This window comes from Caloenas nicobarica, chromosome 14 (genome assembly GCF_036013445.1).
Source record: "Caloenas nicobarica isolate bCalNic1 chromosome 14, bCalNic1.hap1, whole genome shotgun sequence".
In the NCBI taxonomy this organism is placed as follows: Eukaryota; Metazoa; Chordata; class Aves; order Columbiformes; family Columbidae; genus Caloenas; species Caloenas nicobarica.
Genome location: NC_088258.1, coordinates 16,501,883 through 16,516,497, shown reverse-complemented (window position 1 = coordinate 16,516,497; position 14,615 = coordinate 16,501,883). Strand labels below are relative to the sequence as shown.

At 43.9% G+C, this 14,615-nt stretch overlaps 1 protein-coding gene across 1 annotated transcript in view; it reads right to left on the bottom strand.

The window, feature by feature from the left end:
* Window positions 1-1,552: 1,552 nt before the first annotated feature.
* The window catches only part of VPS35L (VPS35 endosomal protein sorting factor like), a 59,491-nt gene continuing 46,428 nt past the window's right edge, over window positions 1,553-14,615 (bottom strand). Inside the window, exons 27-31 of the mRNA XM_065644586.1 lie at window positions 13,707-13,846; window positions 11,807-11,972; window positions 9,976-10,094; window positions 3,059-3,205; window positions 1,553-2,573 (exon numbers count right to left, since the gene is read on the bottom strand). Of these exons, the coding sequence (XP_065500658.1) occupies window positions 2,475-2,573; window positions 3,059-3,205; window positions 9,976-10,094; window positions 11,807-11,972; window positions 13,707-13,846 (671 nt within the window). The 3' untranslated portion in view covers window positions 1,553-2,474. The remainder of the gene's footprint in view (window positions 2,574-3,058; window positions 3,206-9,975; window positions 10,095-11,806; window positions 11,973-13,706; window positions 13,847-14,615) is intronic.

Below are 14,615 nucleotides of genomic sequence, written 5' to 3'. Positions count from 1 at the left end.
TTTGCACCCATTGCCCCTTGTCCTATCATGGTTGTCACCCAGAAGAGCCTGGCTCCATCCTCCTGACACTCCCCCTTTCCATATTGATCCCCGTGAATGAGGTCACCCCTCAGTCTCCTCTTCTCCAGCTCCAGAGCCCCAGCTCCCTCAGCCTTTCCTCACACGGGAGATGTTCCACTCCATCATCTTCGTGGCCAATCATCTTCATGCCAACTGGTCTACTAAATTTCTTGCTCTTTTAAGGCAAGCTCACTTTCCACAATAGACTCTTCCAGTGCATCGTTCCACCTGAAAGCAGCTGCCTCCAGCCGAAAATACACTGGACAAAACAATAGTTGGGTCCAACGTGTTTTAGGCAGCTCCTGAGGGGGAGCGAAGATGATGCAGCAGCTCCGGCTGAGGGGTTTGCCATTAATCCACTGCCTGAGCTGGGCTGAACTTGTCTTTGGGGAAACCATCTCCTTTGAAGTGTCATTTAAAGCCACCACTCCTCAGGGTGAGTCTGTTTTGCACCAGCGCTCTGAGCTCAGCCACTGGCTGCAGCCGCCCTTCCAGGCTTCAGCCGTTGCTTTGCTTACATTTGGGTAGTGGAGGTTCTGTTTTCTCATTTAAGACACAGGCTGAATTCAGGCCCTCATCTATTTGCCTGGCAAAAAAAAAAAAAAAAAGGACTAAAATAAAAGAACAGGTAGGAAAATGTCAGCTAGTGACCTTCTTTAGGAGGAGAGGGGCAGCAGGTGCAGGAGAAGCCGGGACTGACAAGGACGGTGACATCAGCCCCAGCCTTGCCTGGATAACAACTCTTTTTCCCATCTAGAATTGTGTGGCGTGCACCAGTGAGCTGGAGCTCTGTGGATGGGCTGGCACCTGACTCCTGACAGTACTGTGCACGTAAAAATGTCGTAGTTTGAAAAACAAGGCACATACCTGGGGAAAAAAGCGTCAACTTTTGTCAAGCAGTCAAATTTGAGCTGGCCTGTGTATTTGCTAAATACGGAAGAAAGAGGAGATCTATGATAAGTAGAGTGCTTTAACTACAATTTGTTTTGCTCTAACATGGAAATAAGCCCAAAGCAGGTTTTTTGGCAATTAACTTCTAAGCTTCATGTTGAGAGTTTGCTCCTGATAATGAAGTACAGCTTTCTGCCTGTCACTGAGCTATTTTTGCACTAATAAAAAGCAGTAAAACATTTGAAAGCATTTTCTCATGGCAGTCTGGCATCAATAAAGAAACCAAAGTTATACTGTGCTCAAGAGACCACAGGCAAACACTGGTGTGTGCACAGGGCCCGGGACAGTTGTACACGGCCCTGAGAGCTTCCATCTTGCAGAACCTGTATAATTAAAATAGCTACAACTAAAGGTTGGAAAGGTTCAGTAGCAAGTCAATACCATTTCATAATTATCTTGTATTCCTGCAATTTTACTCAGCTTACGAATATAGTCTGTACCAGGACCAAAGGTTCTTGACAACCTTAACACAAAATACAGATTTTAGATGTACCCTGCTTCAATAACCACCAAGGAGATTAAAAACATGCAACAAGAATGGTTTAATAATTTGAGTGGTATTTATTATCAGCTTGCTAACTCCTTAAATACATGATTCTAGCAAAACTGATTACTTGTTTAGCCTTAACAAAAGACAGCATTTTTGTGCAAAAATATATCTTGTATCCATATAAGGATTTAGCTCATTAAAATGAAAAACCACTAAGCAAAACCACCAATAGATGCAAGGTCTCAACATGGTTCCTTACGTGGGACAGAAGTAGCGAGAGTGAGATTTATTAGCTGTAAGAGCAGCACATGGAACTAAGTTCCACAGGGTAAGGTGATAAATTTGTATATGCAAAGAAACCCCCAGAACAAACAGATGAACTGCATATTGTTTTATTCAGTGACACTGAACTTTGCATACATTTCTATTTTCCTTTGCAGACAGCACTTTAATATTCCATTTTATGAAACGCTGCTGAACTGAAATGAAAGCATGAACATGTCTGTCAAAATGTGTTGTAGAAATCAGAGCAGTGACACCTTTGGCCATTTTTCTCTGTTACTGGAACTGACCGAACAAGTGTCGGCAGCGTCCCAAAGCAGAAGACAACTTAGTAGGATTATGATATCGAAATGCTGCTTTCTACACAGGGGAAAGACAATACTGCAAGTGGGATGAAGTTTGGAGGCTGTGAATTGATCCTGCAGCTCATTTTCCACCTTTGTTGCTAAAATGATGAGATTTTGAGAGGCTTTTGCAACCACAGAGGTTCAAAATACCCTTTACTGAATCTAAATCAGCATTTGAAATAGGAATAACGTAGTGGGAAAACTGGAAAGAGAAATTCGGGTTAAGTTACTGCACTCAGAACAGTTTTACCTGTGTCCAAGTAAACCCACCACAAAATCAAAATACACTGAACTCCTGCAGTCAAGATCTCTCCTGTGTGGGTGAGTCCTCGGCGAAGCGCCCGTCAGGTCCGGGACTGCAGGGGAAGCCGAAGGGCCAAGTCTGTGAAGTGACTCATTTCGGGCTGTTTGCTTCGCCTCTTGATGTACTCCAGCGTTTTCACCTGGGTACAAAAAGAAAGATGTTTTGAGATTTTTAGTGCCTTTGTCTTTTCTCATTTCATAGTGTTTTAAGCAAGCACTCGCATCTCTCGCTCCAAGCTTGTGTATCTTTCTCGAAGGCTCTGGCGTGCCCACTTTCCCAGCTCACACTGTGCAATTCCTCCACTAAATAAAAATGCTGTATTTATCTTAAAGATAGTTTTCTGTACTGAAAAAAAGTTATAGCACCCAATATTTCCAAGTTCCTTAATGTGCGAAATATGCTAGTGTGCTAGAAAGATACAAACCACTTGAAATAAGAGAAGCTGCCTATTCATTACGAACCATTTAAAAATTGGGGGGGGTTAAGCTTTTTTTTTTTCCTTAAGAGAGTAACTTGTAAAGAGATTAGGTTTATTCAGATCAATAAAATGTTACCTCTTCCCAAATGAGGAGCTCAAAAATATCTTAAGAACTAAAATTTCTCTGCGTTATCTGTTTTCCTTACCATAGTCTTGGTGTCAGCAAAGCCGTGTTTCTGAGCAAGATTCCAGAGATTGACCGAAAGCTGGTTTAGTTTGTTGTTTCGCAGGTCCCCATGAGCTAGAATAGTGTTAAAGAAATAGAGCGCCAGCTGGCTTTGTCGCTTTAGGGTCTACAATGAAAAAAAAAATCCCCATATTACCATATAGTCATCCCAAAATATCCAGCGTAACCTTGCCGGATTCTCTGAACTCTTAAAAGAGCGGAGGGCAAATACTCATCGTGTAATACACAGCAACAATTACAGACACAAGAATACAGGCATGGTTTTCATGTTCCATTCAAAATGCAACAAGTAGCGCTAGTCCTGAATCAACCTGGGTTGCTGTAAATAAAACGATGACACGGGTCCCAGATCTCACACGGCTCCAGCACAGCACAGTAGGGAGCTCTGACGCATTTTTAACTCAAGGCTCCCTACAATTGCATAGAAATCGCCCCCCGCACACACACATCACCATGGCTATATATTCTATATTCTATATTTTTTTAGAGAGACTATGATCATCAGTCTAGATGAATGCAGCTGCAGGCTTTTTCCAGCAGTCTGTTCTACTTTCTTTAACCAAAGACAGTTTTTCCCTGCTGTTCTTTCACTGAAACATTGGTGATACCAACATATTTGACCATATTTGCAGCTACTTTCCCTGAACGCTGGAGGGTTCAGCCTGGAGAACAGGAGCTGAGGGGAGACCTTCTGATCTCTGAACTGCCTGAAAGGAGCTTGGAGCCAGGGGGGTCGGGCTCTGCTCCCCAGGAACAAGCGCCAGGACCAGAGGAAACGGCCTCAAGTTGCGCCAGGGGAGGTTGAGGTTGGATCTGGGGAACAATTTCTTCCCCAAAGGGCTGTGGGGCATTGGAACAGGCTGCCCAGGGCAGTGCTGGAGTCACCATCCCTGGAGGGGTTGGACAGATGGAGATGAGGTTCTCAGGGACATGGGGCAGTGCCAGGGGTAGGTTGTGGTTGGACTTGATGATCTTGAAGGTCACTTCCAACCAAATGATTCTATGAGTGGAAAACAAGTAATTAAAATACTACTGCAGATTCGGCCTGTTCCTTACAGAACAAGTTCTAAAAGGACGAATTATTATCGGATGCATCTGAGACGCAGTATTTGTTTATGCTGCTTTGCTGCAGCTGTCCCTTGTTTTTCTTGCCCAGACCGCTGATCAGAGCACGGCTCCACCTTGCACAGAAACCCCGGCGCAGGGCGGACAGCTGAGCCCCGCAGTGAATGAACTCCTCGGTTCGGTACGCGCTAACACGCGGCATTGGGAGAGCAAGTCGGGGGAAGGCCGAGGCAGGAGGGGAGCAGCGACCTGTGCGCTCCCTGTGGCACTGCTGTGGCCACGCGGCCTCTGCCCTTGCCCTGGGGGACTGAAAGTAAATTCATTTCCCTGCTCACCGCCAGCAGAAGAGAGCTCCGATGCTATTAATCAAAGAAATGGCACACACCGAGCTATCAGCCTCCAGGTACATATGGAAAAGGAGAAAGCCATACCACTAAAGAGCTGGCTAACTAGAAAAGAAAAGCATGCCCCAAACTAAAACATCGGACCACTATGGTGTGTACGTGACCCACACGGTATATTTGTACACGCAGAACAAACGTGACACGTCAGAAACTGCGCGTGCGCACACACACACACGTGCACGTGATGCCCAAAGCTGCCCAAGGCCCCACGAGAAGTTCCCTAAGCACTAAATTAATGACACGAAGCCGCGCAGAAGACAGCTCTCCCTCTAACAGTCACCTATGTTAGCAATTTCCATCCCAACAGCTCCAAAAGCTCTTTATAGGCTAAAACTACAACCATCATTTGGGATGGCTGAACCGTACTCCCTGCCCGATGGAGAAACACAAGTGATCAGTCTAGTCCAGTAGTATGGACACAAAGAGCAGAAATACAACTCAAAACCCAAAAGTTTTGCTGAAATGTCACTGTAGTATTTCTCTTGCAGGAATAACACCCTTCAGGGAAAAAACAGACATAGGGAACAGCCAGCTAGTCCAGGTTTTACCACATTATTCACAAGACATCCTGCCACATCACCATGTATCCTGGATTAACTAAATCATCTATATTACCTATTTTTTTTTCCCATTGACCATCTAATCCCTGTGTGTCTTTTGCTGAACACAAACTTTAAAGAGGTTCCTGGGAATTCCTTGGATGTTTCCTCACATGATGTAGGCCAGTTAAACTACGGGGCTGGATGCCAAAGCAGCAGGACTCCAGTCTGAATATCAACTAGTGAAGTTTTCCAGGCAGTATCAATGCAAATACAAAATCTATTCTTAAAGATGACATTTTGACTGATTTGAAACATAGGTACTTCAAAAAGGATGATACTTCAAGAAGGATCTAGAAACACATAAAAAAGCTAAGAACGCACGCTAACTCTTGTTGTGTCGGGGGAGGTACAGCAGACAGGATTTGGGCATCTCGTCATCAGTGCCACAATGCAAACGGGAGAGAGAGGCAGGTTCAGGAATGCAGTAAATCCCACCATGTCTGAAAATGACCAAGAGCCAAGACCAGGCTTCACATGTTGAGGAACAGGAACATTTGTGAAACATGGTACCGAACCGCGGTGGCACTCGGGCTCGCGGACGGCTCACCAGGCAGCACAAGGCAACAGATCAGCTCTTTGGCATCCACGTACACCATGGGACCAGCCATGCCTGCGCCAAACCCAACCGCCAGCCTTCTAGGCAGCACGTTTCCCATAATCTTGGGAGCAATGCTGATGACAATAAAACAAAGAACAAACGGCGTCATCCCAGAATGTGACCCCCTTGTGTCCCAGCCCCTCCACTGAAGTGCAGAGCAACGTCCAAAGGTCATCTAGTATAACAGGAAAAAACCCAGGATCTCGCACATAATGGACCATGTAACTGTGTATTTCACAAAATTCTGGCTAGCAATTCAAATATTCATTCCTGTCTTTCAGTGACTTTTGCCAGACATGTACATCACAGCGATACCTTGAGCTATCTGTGCGTTTAGATACATGGTTCTTCCGAACGTGTGTCCAGCCTGCTGCTGCTCCATGTGTCGCTTTAAAATATAATATAATTATAATAATGATATAATTATATAACATATAAATATATAATTATATAATAACTGGCTCTGACCCATGTTAACAGCCCAGCTGTGGCAGCACAGAGCTCGGCAAGGGCTGTCACGCTCCTCCAGGGTACTAAACACACCGGTCTAGGCCAAGTCTCCACGCTGATACAGCACCTGTTTGCTGGTATTACCCCAACCATTTAGCCCCAAATTAATTCCAACACTACTGTAATGCTGCTGGATCCCAGGGATGGAACCACCTCTAGATATTCCTACAGAAAGCTGTGACAGGCAGCCTTGCCTTTCCTTAAAAGCTTTCACCCTTTGGGAACCTTTTATCATCCGTCAGTTCACTGGAAAAGATCACGAGCTGCATGGGACAGACCAGGTTCTCAGCTCCCTCATTACACAGCTGTCCTAAATTAAGCACCCAGCACCACCAGCAGCTGAGAGAACTTCATTTATCATAAAAGGAAATAATGATTTGAGAAAACACGAAGAACCAAGCTGCAGCTGGGAGCTCATACACCACCCAAGCGGACGCAGCTGCCCTATTTTACCACTCCTCTAGCATGCTGAGATGCTCACAAGTGCCTTTTTTGGGTTTTTTTTTTATACAATCCTTGCAAGAACAGCCCCGAACCTCCCTCTGGAGCGCCCCATGGCTGGCTCAGCCCGCACTAACTCACCTCTCAGTTACGGCCGCCTGACACATTTTACTCCCAGTTCTGTCCTGGCACCTGGTTCATCCCTATTTCAGAGTCCTTAATCAATTTTTAAAGCTTTCACTATTCATAGTGCTGCTCACATCACTTTGACTTCCCTCTAAAATTAATCCAGGAAAGACGTGCTCCATGTGGAACATGCGGTTCATGGCAGACCAGACCGTACTTTCCAAAGTCACACTCAGTAATCCTGCCATAGGCCATTAGTACAATCCTAATTTCTTTTTGGTTTCCACCATTTACCAAGTAATTTACAAACACGCAGAAAACAACGTTCCCACTCAAACTATTTCTAGTCTTTAAACCCCGCCAGCACGCCAGAGACCAAGGTGTAAGAAAAGGATTCATCTGGGAGTTCGGACTCCCGGCCACAAAGCAGCGAGTTGATCTGCACCCACCAGCATCAGCACCCAGAACAGGCCCCTCCGTCCCTCAACACCTGCTGGAAACTGCGGCAGGTGGATTCCCCAGGAGGAGAGAAATGTTTAACCACCTTTAGAAAACCTCGGCCAATGACACAAAATCCTTCAGGACAAGTAATCTCAATTTAAAACACGCCCCCACACAGAGAACTACATCCAGCTCTGCTCGTAGTTCGGTATTTAAACACATGTGAAATCAACCGAAGCTTTGATAAATTTATATAAAAGTAAAAATCAGTTGTGCTTAAAGGAGAAGCCTCCAGAGCGTACGCAGGAGTTGCTTTCTACTGCTCCACTCTGGATACTGACTGTACGCAGCCCGGTATCTCTCGCACGGTACGCGGGCAGGCTGCCGCGGTACGGACACAACATGCTCTTACTATTGTCTGGGGTTTGAATCAAACATACTCCATCTGGACACGGGCCAGGGAGCAGCAAGAGGCATTTAGATTTCTAAGGAACCCGGAGCACAAGCTCAGCCTCGCAGCCATCCCCAGGCCGAGAGGATTCACTGGTACCCACTCGCTCGAACTTTACAGAACTGCCCAGAACTGAAAATCTCCGTCCAAACACCGTCGCACAAATGAAGCGTTCTCTAATGTTGCAAAAAGACCACGCTGCGTTAACATAAGGCGCGTTGTTCTCTTCCAAATTGCCATTTTGGTGAAAGCATTTTATTGTGAGAAAAATTTATTTGCCTTTATAGCTTTTAAAGGAAATGAACCAATAAAAACCCAGCATCATCAGAGGCTTGTTCATTTAAATGAGCAGCCAAGCAGATGAATAATCAAAGGTCACCAACACAGAAGCAACCCAAATACCACAGTGATTTTATTGTTGGTTCTACTTCAGCACAAATGGAGGTCCCTTTGACAATATTCTTGTCACCTCTTCCCTCAGCAACAGCAGCTTCCTCAAAAAACTATTCATTCTTACAAAACAATTTTTATCTAAGTCTCAAGGATGTTTACTCAACAAAGCAAAATAAATGGTCCCCGCTTTGTAAATAAGGATTGATTTATTCCAGGGCCGCAGAGGCAAAGGCTGGGCAAGGTCCTATATCCATGCTGCTTAGCTTTAAATCCAGTTTTCTGTGCAACAACTGCTTTGGTGAAATAACACAGGATCTCATTACTCAAAGTATAAACTTGAAAGCAGAAAAAAATCCTTTCAGAAGCCACAGATTTCAAGCCCTACAAACATTCCCACTCACATATTCCATATAGCAGTCCGATAACAAAAAATCCTCAATATACAACTCACGGTCCTGATAACTCTGTTGAAAATCCCCTTCCAATACCCACTGGACAGTCTTAGCTGTGCAAGAATGGTTGTTTTCTGCTATTATTGTTCTGAAAAAGAACTGCTGTTCAATGTGGTGATGTGTGCAACGATGCAGAGGCATTTGAACAAAGGATTTATTCATTTACACAATTGCTCAAGGAAGGATAAACAGGACAGGAAAAGAGAAAAAAGCCTAAACTGAGCATAGCGTCCTCCAAAGAGGTATCGCTTAACACGTTCTCCATTGGCAAACGCTACAGGCTACTGTGCAAACAAGCTACCTAAAAAATTCCATCGAATGAATCATCCCCTGCCCTCCCGTGTCAGCCTACGAGCCCCAAGATTTGTGCCGTGACACAGCAGCTCAGGAGGGGGTTCAAGCTCAGAAACGGATACATCAGCAGAACACTAAGTTCTTATTATTTCAGTAGTACCAAAAACTTCACTCACTTGCCTTTCCTGTACCATCCATTAAGCTAAATGTGATCTCTCAGAGCCTCTGAACTCCAATCAAGGAACCCAATAAGCTGCCTGGAGTTTATTTTATATTGAACAATATAACCCCGTCGTAAAAACAAGGTAAAGCCAAAACACCTTTTCCCTCCCTCTGCCCCGCTCTCCTCATTTCATCCCAGCATCTGGGATGCAAAACTTTTACCAATTAAAGGTGGTTTCCACTGTATTTTACCCAGTAACAGACTGTGAATTCTCATTTTGCCCATTACAGAACTGGACATTTCAGGCTACTGTTAACTTCGCTGGCAAGAAAATACAGTTTATTTACAAAGAGAGAAAGGTGACAGCCAGGAGGAAACCTCAGGAAGGACAGACAAGACTTCAGGCATAACTACACTGCAAAGGAGGGACTGTGGCACTGTCTCCAGTTTTCTAGCTTAGCAGCAATTGCAATACCAGCATCGTGGAGCTCACTAGAGGCAGACAAAAAGGTTATCCCACGCTGAGCATCGTACTTCCACAACCGGACTCCACTAGGAGCCAAGCCAGTGAATTTAAAGCTAACACGACCCTCACTCTGTCCTGCAGCAGTGTCGCGTCCTTGGCTGCGTTGCCAAAGCTGATCCCACAGAGTGGGACGTACGGCGTACGGCTAAGGAAGAACTTCAGCCTGCATCTTAAAAGTGGACTACCACTGCTACACGATCTCTCTCACATCATTAGGCCTTCCCACCACAAGCCTGACTATGCGATTGACTCACTTCTTTAACAAGTACCATTATTAATACCTAATTTCCTCTCATTGCAAGGTTCCTGGAGCTTTCTAAAAGGCCAGTGCCTGGTCAGGAAGGTGGTCCGTTTATTCAACTCCGAAGTAATTTGGGGTTTGTATTGAATCAAGCTGGGAAAGAACATACCTCCTCTTTTCCAAGGGTTTTCAGATGATCCAGGATCTGCGCTATCACCGTTTCACACAGTTTATTAACTTCAGCCAGGAACTTGGAGTCTCCACCGTACAGGGCATCATTGGAATCAACTGCAGAGAGGAATTCAGGCTTAGCTCTGGCTGAAGAGCTGAGCATTTGTTTGCTACTGAAAACACCAGCTATTTATAGAAGTCCAGGTTTGGAAGTTATAAAATGACCCTCCTCCATGAGACACAAAGAGAACAATCTTGGTGAGGTGCCTACCGCTTGGTTGCCTACTTGATTTTAGAACAAAACACTGAAAAGAGTCTTGTAGCTTAAAGCCAGTCCTGTATGCCTGGTTCAAAAACACATGCTAGACTTAAATGCGAAGCAACATACAGTGTCAATTTTCCCTTTTTGCACACAGACTCCCTGCTCACATCGGGTTAGAACAGTACAGCCATCACCTTCAACGGCAGGACTGGGGAAACAGTTTGTGTTGTACTTAGGGAATACAACAAGACTTTCAAAGGAAACTGCATTTTGTTCTCCTAAAATAAAACCTTGACTACCTCAAAGTCACAGAGAGAAATTCAGAAAGTGTATTTTCAATTTCAAAGCCCTTGAAGGATTTTTTGGGGGGAGAGCACTCTTGAAGGTTCCAGAGCTTATATAATTGCGATTTTAAACATGTGTTTTGGCCTCATTTATTTATAATATTTTAATAAGAAGTTACAAGAAATTTGTAAGCTTTAATGTATTCCGGGTAAATCAGAGAGTACATAAGATAGAAGGTGATCCTCTATTCTCAAGTAAACTCCATTTTAAGAAGCTAAGGTACATGGTCACCTAGAAAAAAAAAAAACCATCATCCAACTACAGGTGAAAAATTCCTAATTTGTATTTCCACGCTCCTCTCCATTGAAATGTAATTAATTTAAATTTCTCATTTTGGGATTATGCAGTTATTTTTGGTCATAAATAAATGGAATGAAAGAAAATGCAGCTAAGCCAGGTTTCCTTCCAGGATTTGAACAGCAGATTTACTATAGAGTAGTTGTTCAACTGACAACCATTTTCTGTGCTGCTAACTGCAAGAGATACTCCTGTAATGGCTGGTAACTCTGACAGACTATTCACCAGAAGAACTGTGGAATATATTCCAGCCTGAAAACCCTGTGCCAAGAAAAAGCCAAACCAGCTTGGCCTCTCAGACCAACCCATCTTGCCAGTATGCTTCAAAAGATTCAGTTAATACTCTACCTTAATTTAGTCACTTCTCATCGATCAGAAGGCAAACACTCAAATTTTAGACCAATCAAAATATTATTACAAAAAGACTACAACCATTTTATAAAATGCAAAATCTTTCTTCTAACTATTCGCAAGATGTTTGTAAGTTAACCCCACAGTTTCCCAAAGCAAATACATCGGTGTAAATAACGAAGACTAGGCATCGCATTCCGAAACTGGAGTTGTTCATAAATGTAACACCAAGAATAAGTATAAATCAAGTTCACACTTTACCCTATAAGAAAACCCTCCATACAAATCAAGTTCTAACATTTACTTGAAAAGTGCACAGTTCTACATATTTGCATCACCACCACCAGGAACAAACTAAATGAACCACTCTGTGCAGCTTCACTTTAAAGAACGGACAGCACAACTGTTTGGCAGCCGCCTGCTGTGATTATTTTAAGTTACAATGTCTGGACCTGCACAGGAAAAGAATCCATTCTGTAAGATTGTCTACCACCGATCTTCATCAACCAGGGCCAGTGACAATCCTACAAATGGTCTGGTGGCAGCAAGGAGCCAGAGCTCCCTTCTGCGTTACCTTTATCTACGTGGTAGATATATGCTTCCTGAGTCACTGCAGACAGCAGATGCAAAACATTAGTATAAATCCTGACTTTGTCGTCGCTGTTATCCTCCCAAGTATAATCCTGGATCACATTTAGTAATCCTCGCACAAGAAACAACACTCCTTGTTCTGGATGGTCCTACAGAAAAGAAAGGAGAGAAGTCAAAACCAACAACACAACAACCCGAAAACAAAAATGGGGTTGTTTTCAGTCCTTCGGGGGTTTAGAGTCACAATATTAGCTCGGTAAAAGCAAAGACTACAATATAGTTAAGCTGACAGCTACTTTTCTGAAGTGTGCTTCCTGCAAATCCTTCTAAAAATGTGTTCCAGTTTCCTTCTAAAATGCCCATTTGACCCACAATCATAAACTCGATCTAGGCAGCTTCTACAGACAAACTTTGAAATGCTTTGTTTTCTAGTCACAGGAGAGTAGTACAAAATTAATTGTCAGCTTAACAGCTAAGCCGCTAAAATTGAACATACTGGGTAGGATTTTTTTAATTAAAATAATGTCAGTAAGCTATAGAAACAAGTATATTACTCATATGAGTTTCAGAAGAACACCTACATGGGAAGTAAAAGTACAGATAATGAGCAATCTTTTAATATGAAAGGAATATAATTATAAAAAACATCTGCTTTACACAAGCTATGAGTTTTTTCAAGCTAGCAGTTTGTGCAATGATACCAACACATGGAGGACAAACCACAGCCCACTGGGGACATTCCCTTCTGATCATGCATCCTGTAAAGTAAATAGGAGAAAAAAATTGTGGAAGCTAATTTCTGAATCCTGCTTATTTAATTGCAAGTTCTTCTTCATGACTGAATTTGAGAGGTTGGACCTCCCTCCTTCAATCACCTGTTACCGACACAAGTCATTTCTCTGAGGAGCGTCCAGCTCTGACGTAGCTTCCTGCAAAGTTTCACTTGTGCCATCACTGAACAGCAATGACCGGTCACAGCGGCCACCAGCCCGTCTCTTCGAGCACCGCGCCACCGGAGCCCCTTCCATGGGACAGGGAGCACACGCTGCTCTGCTGATGGGGATTCGGGCAGCACTGTCCTGTGTGCTACCTCACCAAACGTACTCAAAGCAAAAAGGAAGGAGGAAACCGTACGGAATGTTTCTAGTGAGGAGGAACAACCTACTTTCGCCAAGAGCAAATTAATAAAGTGCAAAGTTTTTCTTCATTTTTCTTTTTAAAAACTCCATGATGCTAAGGCAACCCTTGCTGGGAAAGAAGAATCTTAGAAAGTGTCAGAGCTGTTAACAGAGGGAGGTAAAATATTCAAGCATCAGGTTCTCACTGCAGTGAGATCTGGCAAGTCAGAGACCTGCCTGTGTTCTCTACGGTCAACAAAGTACCTTGGTTCTATAAGTTTTATCTCAGCTCTTCCAGATTAGTTTACACCTTTTTCCTCATCTTTTAGCTGTAGCTGAAAATATTGGAAGGACAATTACATGTGTATCTCTACTTAAACTTGACAATTGGTTAAAAACTGGAAGGGTGTAGAATGGTAGTATTTTGTGAAATATTCATCAGAAGAGGAAGGTTAAGCCAAAACACATCTTCTAGTTATCTTCACGCAAAAGATTAGGCAATCTGTAACAAAGAAGCTAACTGAAACTAAAAGAAACTACAGCTCTATATTTTCCCCCTCCTCAGGTTTTATGAGTGCCCAGCTAAAACACCACTTTCTGCCTCCCCGTTCTGCACTGGGCTGAGGGATTTTACATGATGAGCAGAGCAGTTCAGCTTGCTTGTGGAAAACCAAGCACTGCACGCCCCACTCCGCTCGAAATTTTGCAAGGGGAAAGCCAAAACAATCTCATAGCCTATGTGCTATTGATCCACACACAACTTACCGGAACAACTAATAACGTGGAAAAAAAATTACAAAGGAATTCCAGGAGGAAGGCATCAGAAGGGCGCATCTTCCCGTCGACGTTGATCATTCTTGGCACTTCGGGAACAAGGCTCACTGCAGCTTTGAAGAAAGCGTCAGCTACAAAATAAAAATAAGGTTGCTGCATTATCACTCCAGCTGCGCTGGCAGTCATGCCCGTGATCTATGATTGCTTTGAGTTTGTTTCAAATAGATTAAAGAAAACAAACGTATGCTTCACCACGAAGAAACTCGAGACTCAGCAGTGAAAATCTGTGGTAATTCACGTGATGCTGTTTATTCCAAAGAAGTTCCCACATCACTCCAGACTTCTGGCACATGGAGGGCAGGTCCTGCCTGACCAACCTTGTGGACTTCTACAATAAAGTAACTACCTCAGCAGACAAAGGAAAGGCTACGGATGTCGTCTGTCTGGACTTGTGTAAAGCTTTGACATGGTCCCCACAACATCTTGCTCTCTAAATTGCAGAGCTGTGGATTTGATGGGTGGACTGTTTGGTGGATGAGGAACTGGTTGGATGGTCACACCCAGAGAGTGGTGGTCAATAGTGCAATGTCTGGATGGACATTGATAACAAGTGGTGTCCCTCAGAGGTCCATAGTGGGACCAGTACTGATTAATAGCTTCATCAGTGACGTAAACAGTGGGATCAAGTGCAACCTCAGCAAGTTTGGAGGCAACACCAAGCTGAGTGGTGCAGGTGACACTCCTGAGGGACAGGATGCCATCCAGAGGGCCCTGGACAAGCTCGAGAAATGGGTCCATGTGAACCTCATGAGCTTCAACAAGGCCAAGTGCAAGATCCTGCACCTGGGTCTGGGCAACCCTGGTATCGGTCCAGGCTGAGGATGGAGGGATGGAGAGCAG